The sequence below is a fragment of the Cynocephalus volans genome, chromosome 8, assembly GCF_027409185.1.
Source record: "Cynocephalus volans isolate mCynVol1 chromosome 8, mCynVol1.pri, whole genome shotgun sequence".
NCBI classification, from domain to species: domain Eukaryota; kingdom Metazoa; phylum Chordata; class Mammalia; order Dermoptera; family Cynocephalidae; genus Cynocephalus; species Cynocephalus volans.
Genome location: NC_084467.1, coordinates 131,098,063 through 131,112,633, shown reverse-complemented (window position 1 = coordinate 131,112,633; position 14,571 = coordinate 131,098,063). Strand labels below are relative to the sequence as shown.

The following is a 14,571-nucleotide window of genomic DNA, read 5'->3' as shown; positions in this document are numbered from 1 at the left end:
AGGTTTGACATGCGTACTTTCATGTTTTTCATCTTTTATAATTATTCCACTCTCTATATTTTTTATTTAAAGATACCAATATTGACCTTAAATGTTCCCAAGAGTATCCAAACCTGCTTCTAGAATTAACTTTGCACAGAAATGGCAACCTAAGCATTGTCGGAATAAAGCATGTAACAATAACATTCCCTAGAAGCACAGAAACTGCAAAACCATTCACATCTTTCTCTCTCATCACCACATGAAACAAGAACATGTAATCAATAAAACTTACCCTAGCTGATCCATCAGCACATCCTGTTGCCTCTATCACTGAAACCTGTCTAGACTTCAGCCACTTCCCACCACCTCCACTGTCACTACCTTGATCCAAACAACCATGATCTCCCATTTGGATTACTACAATTGCCTCCCAACAGGTCTCACTTCTCTCCTTAAACCCCCCCACAATCTTTTTCAACAGTGCAACCTGAGTGATCAGGATAAATGTATATCAGTGTATGTCACTCCTATAATCAAAACCCTCTGGTGGTTTCCCATCTCAGTCAAGTAAAACCTAAAATCATTACAATGGTCAAAAGGCCCTATGAAGATTGGCTGTGTTTCTGTTCCTTCATTTTTCTCCACAGCACTTTTTACCTCTGATGTATTATATATTCTACCTAATCATTTGTTTATTGTCTGTCTCTTCTATAAGGACAAAAATTTTATGACAGCAAGAGTTTTATCTGCTTTTTCTTTACTATTGTATCCTTAAACCAAAATGGTGCCAGGCATCTAGTTAAATTTATTTAGGTTAAATTTACTTGGTTTAATAAATGTTTGCTGAATAAATGAAAAAATGTTCTTCTAAAAGTCACAAGAAGCATAGACAATGGTTCTGCCATTTTAACTTGAGATTTCTGCTTCCCTCTGTAATGCCAAAATTAACTGAAGTACAAGGAAGAGTTGTAAGTTAACTAATGTGAGAAACATAAAGTAGGTTAGAAAGAGCTAGGGTACAGAGATTAGATTCTAGAGAGTTTTTCTGGTCCTGAAAATTTCTGTTGAGAAGTAAAACTATAAAGTAGCCTACATAGTTTTTTATTGGTTAGTCAAAGCATTTTTTCTCTATTCTTGTGGTCAATTACCACTCCTAAGAGTTGTAAGAGACATTTATACTTATGTCAGAGGTCTTAATCTTCCTTATATCAGCCCATCCTGATGAGGTTTTTTTTTAGGGGGAGGAAGAATGGGAGTGAAGAGGAAGAATATTATATACTGAATCTATTCTCATATAACAAATTCGGAAAGCTGCCTTGAAAGGGGGATTATACCTGGTGGTATTTAATCAGATAATGTAGTACTGTCATTTTTTAATTCATCCTAAGAAGAAAGGAGAAGCAGAAGATATACTCTAATTTGAAGGGTCAATGATATCTTTAAATTTCAAGAAATACCAAGTTACTACAGAAAGCCAAATATATTTGGTATTCTAAAAATTGAACTATCTGGGAAGAGTCAACTTCAAACACAGTCAGTTATCTCATCAAGAATAAGAGAAATACTGGGGGTTTCCTTATGTCTTCTGAAAGAAGATGGAGGGGAAGAAAAAAAAACCCCACTTTTGGAGAACTACTTGAATCACCACTGGAAAAGGAAATAGAATCAAACTTCCACTAAGGTCACTGACTAAAATTTTGCTTTTAGCAAAGAAGCATCTCAACTAGGGAGGGAAAAGGGTGAGTAGAAAGTTAGTTAATTGGAGAAACTGAGAAGCAACAAAAAGGGCTGTATCATGGATGGAGCATAATGCAGGGTAGTACTATTATTAATTGAATATTTACTATGTAGCAGAAACAGTGCTAAGTACTTTACATCATAATCTCATTTAATCCTTACACTAAATCTGGGAGGTAGGTATTGTTAGCCTCATTTTACAAATAAAGAAACAGACTTATATAGGTCAAGTAACTTCAACAAGGTGATCCAGGGAGGTTTACTAAAATGTCCAATATCCTAACTCCAATGTTATTTTGTCTCCATGTTGCTTCTTCTAAAACTGAATACTTTGCTAGATTTTCCCCATTATGATAATTTTTCTCATGAAGCACACAGTGATTCAGCTCTTAGTTCCCATCTGCATGCAACTTCGGAGATCAAGTGAATCACCTCAAATCACCAAACGAATTTCATATTGTTGTGTATTCATAAACCATAATCTGACCCACATCTCCCATCTAAAAACAAAACAAAACAGGAAGGTCTGTACTCAATAAAAACAAGTTAAAAGATAATGCTCATATTACTTTGAAAAGCTGTTTGGCAATATCTGCTAAAGCTGAATATATGCACACCCTGACTCAGCAATTCCATTTTTAGGTGTGTACCCACAGAAGTGTATACGTATGTTAACCAAAAGACAAGTTCAAGAATGTTCACAGCAGCACTATCCATAGCAGCCTTAGGCTGGAAACAATTCAAATGCCCATCAATGATAGAATGGAAGAAGGGATAAACTGTAGAATATTCACTCGGTGGAACAAACAAACCATGCCTAGGTTCAACAATGTCGATGAGTCTCACAAACAAGACGATGAATGAAAAAAGTTAGAAAAAAGAGTTCACATTGTACGATATGGAAAAGCAAAACTTATCTATGGTATTAAAAGTCAGGATAGTAATTACTCGTCAGAAGGGCAGTTACTAGAAAGGGGTACTGAAGGGGAGTAGAGTTTCAGAAATGCAGATAATGTTCTGCTTTTTTTAATCTGGGTGCTGGTTACCTAGAATGCTCATTTCGTGAAAAAAATCAAGTTTTACACTAATTTTCGCACATTTTCTCTTATTTTGTTATATTTCAATAAAAAGTTACTTTAAAAACTGCAATGTTTTATTCTTGGCAGACAATAAAACATAGGTTGTTTTTTTTTAATGATTTTAATTTTAATTATTGGATAAAAGACAATCTACAGAGAGTTTTACTCATCTTAATACAAGAAAATGCATTTTTAAACTCTAGTTTCACATCCTGTTGCCCTCCATCTTCAATTAAACAAGGGAATAAACTCAGTTCATCATATATTCAAGTTTAAGTAAACATTTTAAATAAAACTGTTAATAACTAGGAGCTTTTGACTCAGGCTGCATTGCCAAAGTCTATAAAATTCTTCTCTTTTCTGCTAAATTAACCTCATATTCTTTACCTCAGAACAAATGAAGAAATCCTTAAAAGCATGTAGCTTAAGAAAGCATGACATGATAATATGCCTTCTAAGAGTAAAGTCTCAAAGTCAATTTCTGTTTTTTTCGCTTTGCAAAAGGATCTTTGAGTAAAATATGTTGCAGACCAATATACTTTTTTTGTCAGAATGATGAACTTTGAAAAATTAACACTTTTCCATTCTGAGAATTTCCTAACCTTCCATTTGTAACTAAACTTTAATTCATAACCATCAGGACTGGAATTGTTTTCTTAAAAAGAGAAACTATGACAAAAACAAACACCCATGGATGACCTATTTAAGACTATGTTACTATTTTTTCTCCTAGAATATTTCATCACATATGACAGAATGGCTTTTGATATAAATATTTTATTAACCACAAGAAGGAAAGGGGCAAAGAGAAAACACAGACAGGCAGGAAGTGAAAGTTTACTTAAAAATTTCCTTTGTAAAATAATCCTTGACAAAGATGAGTTAATGGAAAGAACGAATATCCTGAAGCATGCTACAATATTGTCCCCAATAAAAGTTTATTTTGAAAAGCTCCTTTACTTTGTTAAGGAATGTTATAATTTATTTCCCTGGATATAATGATGCTGTGATTACAACCTGCTCCCTGTTTTGGAAAGCTATGTGACTTCCTTAAACAGCTACAGAGTACAGGTTTAAGGGGAGGGAAAGTAACATCTACGATGCTCTTACTAATTTTAAACATTACAATCTTTAAAACACTGTGATTATGAATCACAGTTGACAAGTGATGGGAAGGATTATAAATTTACTTTTCTTTTTTGTACCATAAATGTTGCTTATTTTCTCAGCAAATGACATTAGAAATTCAAATATCTTCAAGATAAAATTTCATGAGAAACTGTTAATCTTTGGTTCCAGAAGACCCATGGACAATGCTCTGATGCCAGGTGGGCCACCATTCAGGCTGAGACAACTTTAGAAAGTCACCATTCCACTGAACTAAAGGACAGCATTACTACTCTACCAAAAGTGATCGAGAAATCCCACTTAGCTGGTATAATTAAGCACAGTAATTTTATTCCCTTTTCTATAATGAACACTATAGAACCAATCTAGAATGAAATTGGATAATCTTTTTCAGCAAAAAAATGTGAAGGGATGATAATAAACATTTGTAAGCTCATACTACATATAATGCAAAAACCATTAAAATGTTATACCCCCACTTTCCTATTTTTATGAAATACCATGAAATATTAAACTCATCTCAGTATGTAATATATAGAACCCATCAAACTGTATGTATCAAAACTAATTTTTAGTATTAGCCTGTTTTAAGACTATAGAACTCAAAGATGTGAATTTGGTTTTAACTTTCAAAGAGTATTGCACTAAAATAGGGGAGTCAGAACTCTACTGATTTGGACAATCAGGTGAAGTAGAACTTTTAGTACAAATGCCTAAATATGCTTTGTGTATATCGTGATCACATCATGTTGACTCTGAATAAGGTTGTAGCTCCTAATTCCGTATTCTTCCTTCAGGTTAAGTTTAGCAAGACATTTTATAAATTATTTTGTAAATAAAACAAATAGGAGAATTAATATGTTATCAATCAGACTCTCTAGCTGTTATATGTTCAGGATTTGGGAACCTATTCTGTGAGCCTAGCAAGTCACCTAATCCTTCTTCATCGAAGTATCTTATAAATGATTAAAAATCTCAAACGCTTACAAAATGCTCTGCGACATTCAGGTACTATGCAAAACGCTAAATAGAGCCTTTGAAGAGCAAAAGCCCAGCTATGCTTGCATATAAAATCCTTATTGTTGTTGTAGTTTCAGAAATAAGTTATGTTTTATTTAGCTATTACACTTTATCTTTTTAAATCTTTTTTTTTTACACTTAAACTTCTAATTCCTAGGTTGATTAAAATGGTTAGTTTTCTTTTAAGAAAGAAGAATCCATACCTAAAAAAAAGTATAGTAATACAAAACTCTCTAGATTATATTAAGTTTATAATCATGTTCATAAGCTTATACTTCTGATTACTTCAGCTTTTTAAGACAGCTATATTTTAATACACATTTATACTTCCATTAAAAAAAACATACTTCTGGGCTAGACAGTTAACTCAGTGGGTTAGACCGTAGCCTTGTAACACCACGGTTGAGGATTTGGTTCCCCGTACCAGCCAGCCACCAAAAAAATAGAAAAAACATTACATTCTTCTCATCCAGCAACTTTCCTATCACTGCTAAGACTGTCACACATTTTAATGGGCAATATAAGATGTATGTATGTGTAATGTTACTTATTTCTTTCAAAGAGTAAAGTAAGTAAATACAGGCACCCAAGGAACTAAAAGCAACAAAATAAACAAATACAAGGGATCTTCAAAAAATTCATGGTAAGATTCGTATTATCTTTTAATTCCATTTTTCCATGAACTTTTTGAGGTACCCTCATATAAACACCTAAGGAATTTTGCAAAGTAATTTCTTAAATATTCTACTGTCTAAAAATATAATTATACAACATAAAAGCTTTTAGTTTATCAGTTTTCTCATTGTCTGGTGGGAGCCTCAAACATATTCAGAGAGATATCTTATGAATTGATGAATTCATAAGATATCTCATTTATATTTACTGTAAAAATCTCATTTATATTTACTCTTGAAGTGTAATTCCATTAATATTGAAAACACCTATATAGGCTTATTATAAATTTAATTACACAAACTTAACTGCCTCATTTTACTTTATAGGGATTTCATATATCTTAATACTTTTACTCCTCACAAAAAACAAAATTACAATTAAAATAGTTTTTACTAATAATTCAAATAGAACTTTTTGGTCAGTGAGTATTCATGGCTTAAGGTCATAGGAAAAAAGAAAATAAAGAAAACTGTAACCATTTAAGCAGAAACTATTTTCTATTTTGGCTTAGGTATGAAACATGGGAGTCACTCTACCTCACAAAGCAGTAAGTCAATGATGTGGAACACCATGCAGAGCGGGAACTTGGCAGTAAACAGAGTAAGAAACCACTGGGATGCATACATATGAGCTTCCAGGTTCAGATCACAAAAATGGCTGTGCAGGTCCGGTAGCTGTTCCTAAAAGTCAAAGTGGAAAATTTAGGGGGAGGAGCACTGAAGAATCTTAACTTCCTGCCACAACTGCAATTTATAACAAGTTTTCTGTGATCACTTAAACTTTATTCTAGAATTGGTTGCATTTTATGTAACTACACAGAAGTGATGACAGGAGATGAGATACGGCATGTAATAGAGGAAAATAAAGACAGAATTGTTATAAACAAATAACAAATATTATCTCTAGCTCACTTGACTGTTCTTTTTTCTTGGGAAATATTCACTCTGACAGAATACCTGCAGTCTAATGAATATCTTGATTCCAGGGTCAAGTTAATAGCATCTCCATTCAGGGTTCAACTCTAAACGAGCTAAAAAAGAAATGTACCTTCTTTTTGGAGACTATCTAATATTGATATCATGTGGGGTCTATGATATCATTTCAGTATATTTTTTGAGTACTTGAAAAATCCCAAAGCATAACCAAATATTTAAAAACCTACCTTATAAAGAAAAAAAATCACCTATCTTTAACATATTAAAATGGCAAAATAAAGAAATTATGCAAGGGTATAATCATGACATTGAGTATCTCCTAATTATGCCTTTATGCTAGCTTTATTTTTTCCCCCAAGTTAAACAAGCAAATGCTTTTAAGCCCCTTGTTTTCTTTTCATAAACAGACTACAAAATGAAACAAAAAATAAAATAAATTAAAAAATAAACCATTTCTTGTACAAGATGCCTCTTTGAAAAACACCCAAATGTGCCCATCAGGTACTTTAAATGGTTTGTCCAATCATCCAGTTAACATAAAAAAAAGTGCTTCATAGAAAAATGTGGTTGAGTTCCTTCACGAACTGGCTTTTCATTTATCAGGAACGTTTACTTGATTCTTAAAGCCCTTAGGAATACTGGCCTTTGAAAAAATATGAACTTTTGTAAATGGAAGGTAAAAAGTGAGTAATCCCAAATATTTACTTGTAGAATCAAATCTTTAAAAAGGAGCCTACTGCTTTTCCATAGTTAACCAAATTCTCCTTTCTACAGTCTTTTCCCCCCTCAATGTCCATTTTCATTGTGCTTATGGCTCATTTTACAACCCTCCCTCCCTTTATTTCTTCTTCACCTTTAAGGTCTTCTACTGTCCTACATTCCCTTCTCCCAATAGAGTCGCTCCTTAACCTTCCTGTAAACTCTCAGTCTTCTACTCTCCCGGTCTTCTAGTCTTTCAGTCTCCTACTAGCTTCACTTCCCTCGTTAGACACCTATGGCTCTCCTGATGTGTCATGTCAATAAGCTTCTACCAACATTGTCTATTCCCACATCCCGCTAACCATCTTCCCCAACATGGAATAAACCCATCCATTTATTTCCTTCACATTTTTCTTGGGTTCCCAACACCCCTTTTATTTTTTTATTTTATTTTTTTATTGAAGGATAATTGATTATTCATACTTGTGAGGTACAAAATTGATTATCAGTAGTTGTGTACAATGTGTGATGGTCAAATCAGGATAGATACCTTATTCATCATTACAAGACATAATCATTCTTTGTGTCTGTTAACCAATTTCTCATTAACCCCCCTCCCTCTCTCCCCCTCTCCTCCTCTAGTAACCACAGTTCTGTTCTTTCCTTCTAAAAGTTCAACATATTATGATTGTTGTTTCTTTCTTTCTCTCTCTTTCTCATTTATTTATGAATTCAGCTCCCACTTATGAGTGAGGACATGAAGTATTTCTCTTTCTGCACCTGGATGTTTTACTTAGCATCATTTTCTCCAGGCTCATCCATGTTTCTGCAAATGGCAGAATTTCATTCTTCTTTATGGCTGAGTAGTATTTCATTGCTAACACCCCTTTTAGAGAAAGTCATGTAAACATGCTGAATAGGACATTATAAATCTAAGATTTCCAACTTCAGGTGGAACATCAAAGGTACTCAATAATTTCTTTTGTCAGCCCTAGTCAATAATTTTGTCTTTGCTCACAGTCTTTTTTATTATGTAATATTTGAAATATACAAAAGAATGTAAGTTTCTCACACATATACAATTGCAAATACATTTTATGAAGCACAACAACATTGGGGTTAGAAAATGATATAGGAAAAATTTTAAATATGTCCATTATGATATTTTAAGTGTTTTTTATTTTTTTGTCTTTTTCAAGTGTTCTGTGTGTACTCAAATATGCTAGTGGTGCTAATTAGTATGGAAAAAGCTTTTAAGTATTTCAATTTTTATTCTGTAAATATCTTCATTCCTCTACAAATAACGTTTGGCAATCTCTCATTGACTTAACACTATATCCTCACTTCAACATGTATTACACTTTAGTATTTAAAATGGAGATTATTTTTTAAAATATTCAAATGGCTAAATAAATATATTATGTTATTAAGACCAGTGTAGATATTGGTCAGAAACCAAATTGATTTACATTTTCTGTAGTACTCCATTAAACTTTTATAACTCCTTAATGCTCATCAACTCTATTAGCCTTTTTAAAAATAACTTAAATCTCTGAATGATAAACATTCCTAATTTTTATGTACCTGCATTAGTCTCTCCAACTGGTAGAATTTGCAATGAAGATCTTCAAAGTTGTTTTTGTAGAGGTCTCGCAAACCATAGTTGTACATGATTTTCACCAAAACACAGAATGCTTGCTCCTCTGGCATCTACAGGAAAGCATACACATATAGAACATGACTGAGTGGCATTTGGCCAGAATGTCAGAAAAGTTCCGTCATGTTATTAGTCCTCTGCATAAATGGCTGAAAGCCTGCTATAAATGAAGTCCTTTAAAGCCAGCCTTCTGCACAGTGACATAGGTAAAATTGGTGTTCAAAGATTCTAGCCCTCTTACTTGAGACGAATTGCCCTTTTTTGTTCATTTTAATCATGCTGTCATTCATTCATTAAGCCATCTTAAAAAAACAGGTAATACAATCATGTGATTAAAAAATCAAAACAATGTTGGGCCGACCCCATGGCTCACTCGGGAGAGTGCGGCGCTGGAAGCACAGCGGCACTTCCGCCATGGGTTCGGATCCTATATGGGGATGGCCGGTGCCCTCACTGGCTGAGTGTGGTGCGGATGACTCCAAGCCAATGGTTACGATCCCCTTACCACACACACACACACACACACACACACAGACACACACACACAGACACACAGACACACAGACACACACACACAGACACACAGACACACACAGACACACACACACACACACACACACACCCGGACGGACACACACACACACACACCCAAAACAATGTAAAAGAATATAGAGGCAAAAGTCTCACTCTTCCCTATCTTATCCACACTAGTCCCTAGTACCTGTCCCCCCATCTCTTTTGTATAACCTCCTAACTACTCTTGATAATTTCTCCTGAATCCTGCCAATGTTTCTTTATGCAAATAAATAATAACATTTTTTATTTTATTATGACCTTTCCTACACAAAAGATAACATTCCATATATATTGTTATGCATCTTGCTTTTTTACCCCTTAACAATAAAGTTGTTAATATTTCTATCTCAGTATATAGAGTTGCCTCTTTATTTCTTTAAAACAGCTAGACAGTATTACATTATGTGGATGTACCACAGTTCATTTAACCAGTTTCCTATCAATGGATATTTCAGATGTTCCTAATTTCTGTCAGCAATAGCTGCAATAAATAACCTTGTATATGCATCATTTATTACATACACAGGGGTGAAGTAAGGGTAGAGCACAATCCCAAAAGAGGGATTGCTGGGTCAAAGGAAAAATGCATTTTTAATTTTGATAGATAGTGTGATACTGTCCTCCCAGAGTCTTCTTGATGTTGCTATTTTTCTTTCTATAAAAAACAGTTTTCAGGAAAGGATCTTATGAGCTTCTGTCATTAAGGTCTAAGTAACCAATAAAACCTAACATTCAGCTCTCTGTGAGGTATTTTTATCTGAACAGGAAATAAAGACTCAAATCAAAGGAACAAATCTCTAAATTGTGGTATTAATAAGGTGGAAGAATATGGACTGGGACATATCTAATATTCTAGAAATTACACCAAGCAGACAGAAAATGCAGTTGTACTTACTCAGTGTTCTAGGAGGTAACTATTATGTACACGTCTACTTTAAATGTCACTTCCTTGAAAATCTGAACTTGGCTGATTATGGTATTTCACACCTTTGTCAAACTAACTCCATGCCTGAATAACTGAATCAAATAGAATTCTATTTACCCACTTAGAAATGTAATGGTTTATTTAAGTTTCTATACAAATCAGCCTCTTCTATTTTCTACTTATAAACCAATGAAATACCTAAATTAGTTAAATAAAATCTTCTGAAGCTACATAAGTACACTTTGCTGTTGTCATTTTGGCTTTCCAAATATTTGCTTATTCCTTTTTTATCTATAGTTGTTTGAGGCCTTTTCGAAATTGTTGGCCTTTGACTTTAGCTATTCAAGTCAGCAAACAATTTCCAGCATCTATTCAGTTACTGAGAATACAAGTACACTATATTCTCTACTCCTTAAGCAATTCTGTCATTGATGCCTCAATGGACACTAAGATGCACATACAGTATATGTCCTATAATACTTCTCTTACCACCACGTTCTAAGCCTCTTCATCTTCCTCTCAGATCTCTACTCAAATGACTATACAGAAAAGCTGCATGTAAAATAACTATAGAAAGCCCTAGAGAAATTAATTCACTTAACTTTCTAAGTGAATAATAATTAGTTGACTATAAAGGGGATAAGGCTTTTTTACTTGGTAAAACCATTAAAGCAAATAAAAGTCTTAAGTACCTTTTAGCATTCATACATACAATAACTGAATAGATGAGATACTGGCACTGTGCTAGGCTCTGGGGATACAGAGATAAAGATATACCGCCTTCCCAAAGGATGAGTTAACAGGCAACTCTACTTGGGTTTGGTAAGGTCACAGAAGTCCTGGGAAGGGGAAGCTGGGTATGTGGATGAGAAGGTGACATTACTACAGCTAGAATGTAAGTAAAGGAATGGGCCAGATCAAGATGAATTATTCAGGATAATAATAGGGTAATGACAAACGAACACAAATTTCTGCTTATTTTAAGATAAGGAACTTAAATACCGTATATCATCTCCCCCTCTACCTCTTTCTTCCTCATACAAAGAAAACAATATATTTAATAAATGTTCTTCAAAAGTAAAATCATTTAAATGTTTAAACTTGATCCCTAAAAAATAAAAACTTGAGAATATTAACTGACAATTCCAGCCCATATCTTTATTTTTTTTCAAATACATCTATATTTGGGGAAGAGAGGTAGTCTAGGTATTAGTACCCTTTATGTTTAACTTTGGCAATATAGCCAGGTTTTTAGTTTTTAGTTAGTTTATGTGCCACATGAAAAGAGTACACTAAACCCACAAAATACCAGTCCAGCTGAGGTAGAATCAATGTTATCTGTGAAAACTAAGGTCAGATATAAGATGTTACAGGATCTAAGATGTTATGGGATCTCAGATATTATCTTATCATAAAACTCACTAAAATGATCCCTTGTGAAGACAAAAAAAGACTGCTAACAAAATGCATGAGAAATTAATGGGAATAAGTTTAATCCTTTGGCAGGCTTCTCTTCCTGGTTTGAAGATTAATGGAATCTATTTAGCATGTCTACTTAAGCTTTCCTGGTATTTCTCTTTCTTCAATTAATGAATTCATTATCAGCAGCAGCAATCAGGGTAATCATACAAAATTTAGCAAAAATATCAAAGATTTTAAAAATAAAAACAAGTATCTAAAAATGAATAAAATATGACTGAAAAGCAAATGCTGATTGGCATTTACACTGCAAAGAAAAAAGGACATTCACATACTGAGTTGTAATAGTATTTTCCTTTTGAAGGATAAGACAATTCATAATTAAGGAAGGTATTATAGCTCAGTGCAGTGACAATGTCAAGGAGTAAAGGCTGAGCCTAGATTTGTAGTACTGTATAATATAAAATGTATGATATGAAAAGATATTTTGGAAATTTTAAACAATATTTACTTACTGATGATGTCAGAAAAACTTACTGACATTAATAAATTATTAGCATTGTCAGCACAAATAAACAAAATAGTAATAATTCCAATAACAAGATGGGTAATGGGGCCCTGCATTGGTTATGTCTGGCCACTATCCATAATTCAGAGAATACTAGAAAATAGAATGGATTGGACTTGGGAAGTGATGTACAACAGTGGTGTAGCAGCACCCTATTACACTATTTCTATCACACATGTAAGACAGAAAATGTCAGCAGTCTCAAGAACATGAATAACAGTAGAAAGTGGTGAAATAGAAACTATGCAGTTTTGAATACTTATTACTCTTCATTTTTAACAGAAGTTATTTAACTGTAAGTTTATACCATTTAATTTTTAACAATGGCTATGTTTAACAACTGGTTCACAAAATTCCTGAAAATTTACCAATTGGCTCTCACAAGCTGGCATGATCTGGCTCCAGCACAGTGCTGACACAGACCATGATGAAGAGTTAGGACTGTATTCTAAGTGTGGTTGGAAATCATTGGAGAGTTTTAAGCAGGGGATCTGATTTTTATTTTTAGTAAGGTCACGAGCTACTGTATGGAGAATAGATTACAGGGATAGAAGAATTATAAATATGTTGGATTAGTAAGAACCTATCACTTTTCTTCTGTATGAAAGTGTAATCTACAAGAACCTATATTCAACTATTCCCCTCAAAAGTTGCCCATAAATAGATGGTGAATATAGAAAAGGTGCTTCAGTGGAAAAACATGGTTTTGGAACTATATTCCTAGACAAGCTTTTAGTTACTACCTGGGTAAGCCTGAGCATGTAACCTCTCAATATCTCAACATTTTAGTTCTAAAAAATTATAAATAATAATACCTATGCTATAAAAATGCTCCAAGGATTAAGTGAAACATATGTGACACACAACATATGCATATCGTTGGTCATCTATAAATTTAAATTTCCCTCCTCTTTTTCTCCTTGAAGACAGAAACGATGTCTTACACATCAACAGCTACCATAGTGCTTTATTCAAAAGTATAAATAAATGCATGGGTAAAAATTTTATCTAATAAAAAATTACAAACATAAACTTTTACTATAAGGCCTTTCTACTATTTTAAAAAGGTAGCAGCAAAAATGTGCTACTTTTCATATGAATAACAGCATTTCTTGTCACTAGGAAGAATGTCTCCCTTGTCCTACCCACTTTTTTAATAACTCAAATAGTGACATGCTACACTTTCCAGGTTCTCCTTGCAGTTAAGGCATACAAGCTCAGAGTGGATGACTAAGTTGGGGTATACTATATAACACAGCTTTGCTTTTGAAATCTCACTGATCTTTTAAGGTTAATCATAAGTGGCACTTAGATCATGAAGTCTTTGCTATTCCCTTTAACCTGATGAGATCTTTGCTTTCTGTAAATCCCAAAAACTCTTTGTTGCATGCATTATAGTTATTTGTGGCCCTTAACCTCTGGATACTGCTTTAACTTTGTATCCTCCCCACAGCTCTTAGCATACAGCCTTCAATAAATTTAAAGCATTAAATATTTGTTTAAGACAACTTTAGCAAAACTTTGAATACATCTGCCTTTATCAATACAGACATGCCACATGACTAGGGCAATGTGCCAGTAATTGCTAAGGTTAAGAGACAACAAAATGTTGAAGGAAAGTATTGGTATAAAAGCTGGAAGCAAATGGCAGCCAAATGCAACTATATCAGTACTTGATTTCCTGTAATATTATTACAAATGCTAAATATAATAAACTTTTATATTATCTGTATTTTGTATTGGCTATTACACTTGTCCCTCAATTAGCATTTAAAAAAATCAATCAAGATCTGGGACTAAATACCAAACATCATCCATGGCTCTATGAAATACAAAACAAAATACCTGCTTCACATGCACAATCTGAGAATCAAGCATAATGTCATCACTGTTTGGTACCAAATGTTGATAATGATCTACCCTCAGTATTAATGGAGATGATCACTGAATGGAGACAGTCTCCAAGATTCACTTCTCTCTACACCGAACCATAAAAGAAAGTAACTCTAAGTACTTCAAAAGTCTTTAAGACTCACCCGAGTCTTCAATATATCAAGATATTTTTTGAAGTAAAATTATATCTTGATAATTAAAAATAATCCCCATGTCTAGGATAAAACTAAATTTCCTATTTCACATTTGTGTTTCACACCTATTGTGAATGATCTACA

The 14,571-nt window shown here is 33.5% G+C and overlaps 1 protein-coding gene across 9 annotated transcripts in view; it reads right to left on the bottom strand.

Moving 5' to 3' along the window:
- The window catches only part of RABGAP1L (RAB GTPase activating protein 1 like), a 646,375-nt gene that overhangs the window by 214,866 nt on the left and 416,938 nt on the right, over positions 1-14,571 (bottom strand). For all 9 annotated transcript variants that reach the window (XM_063104460.1, XM_063104464.1, XM_063104465.1 and 6 more), the window contains 2 exons: positions 8,840-8,965; positions 6,158-6,301 (listed from right to left, as the gene is read on the bottom strand). In XM_063104460.1, the coding sequence (XP_062960530.1) occupies positions 6,158-6,301; positions 8,840-8,965 (270 nt within the window). The remainder of the gene's footprint in view (positions 1-6,157; positions 6,302-8,839; positions 8,966-14,571) is intronic.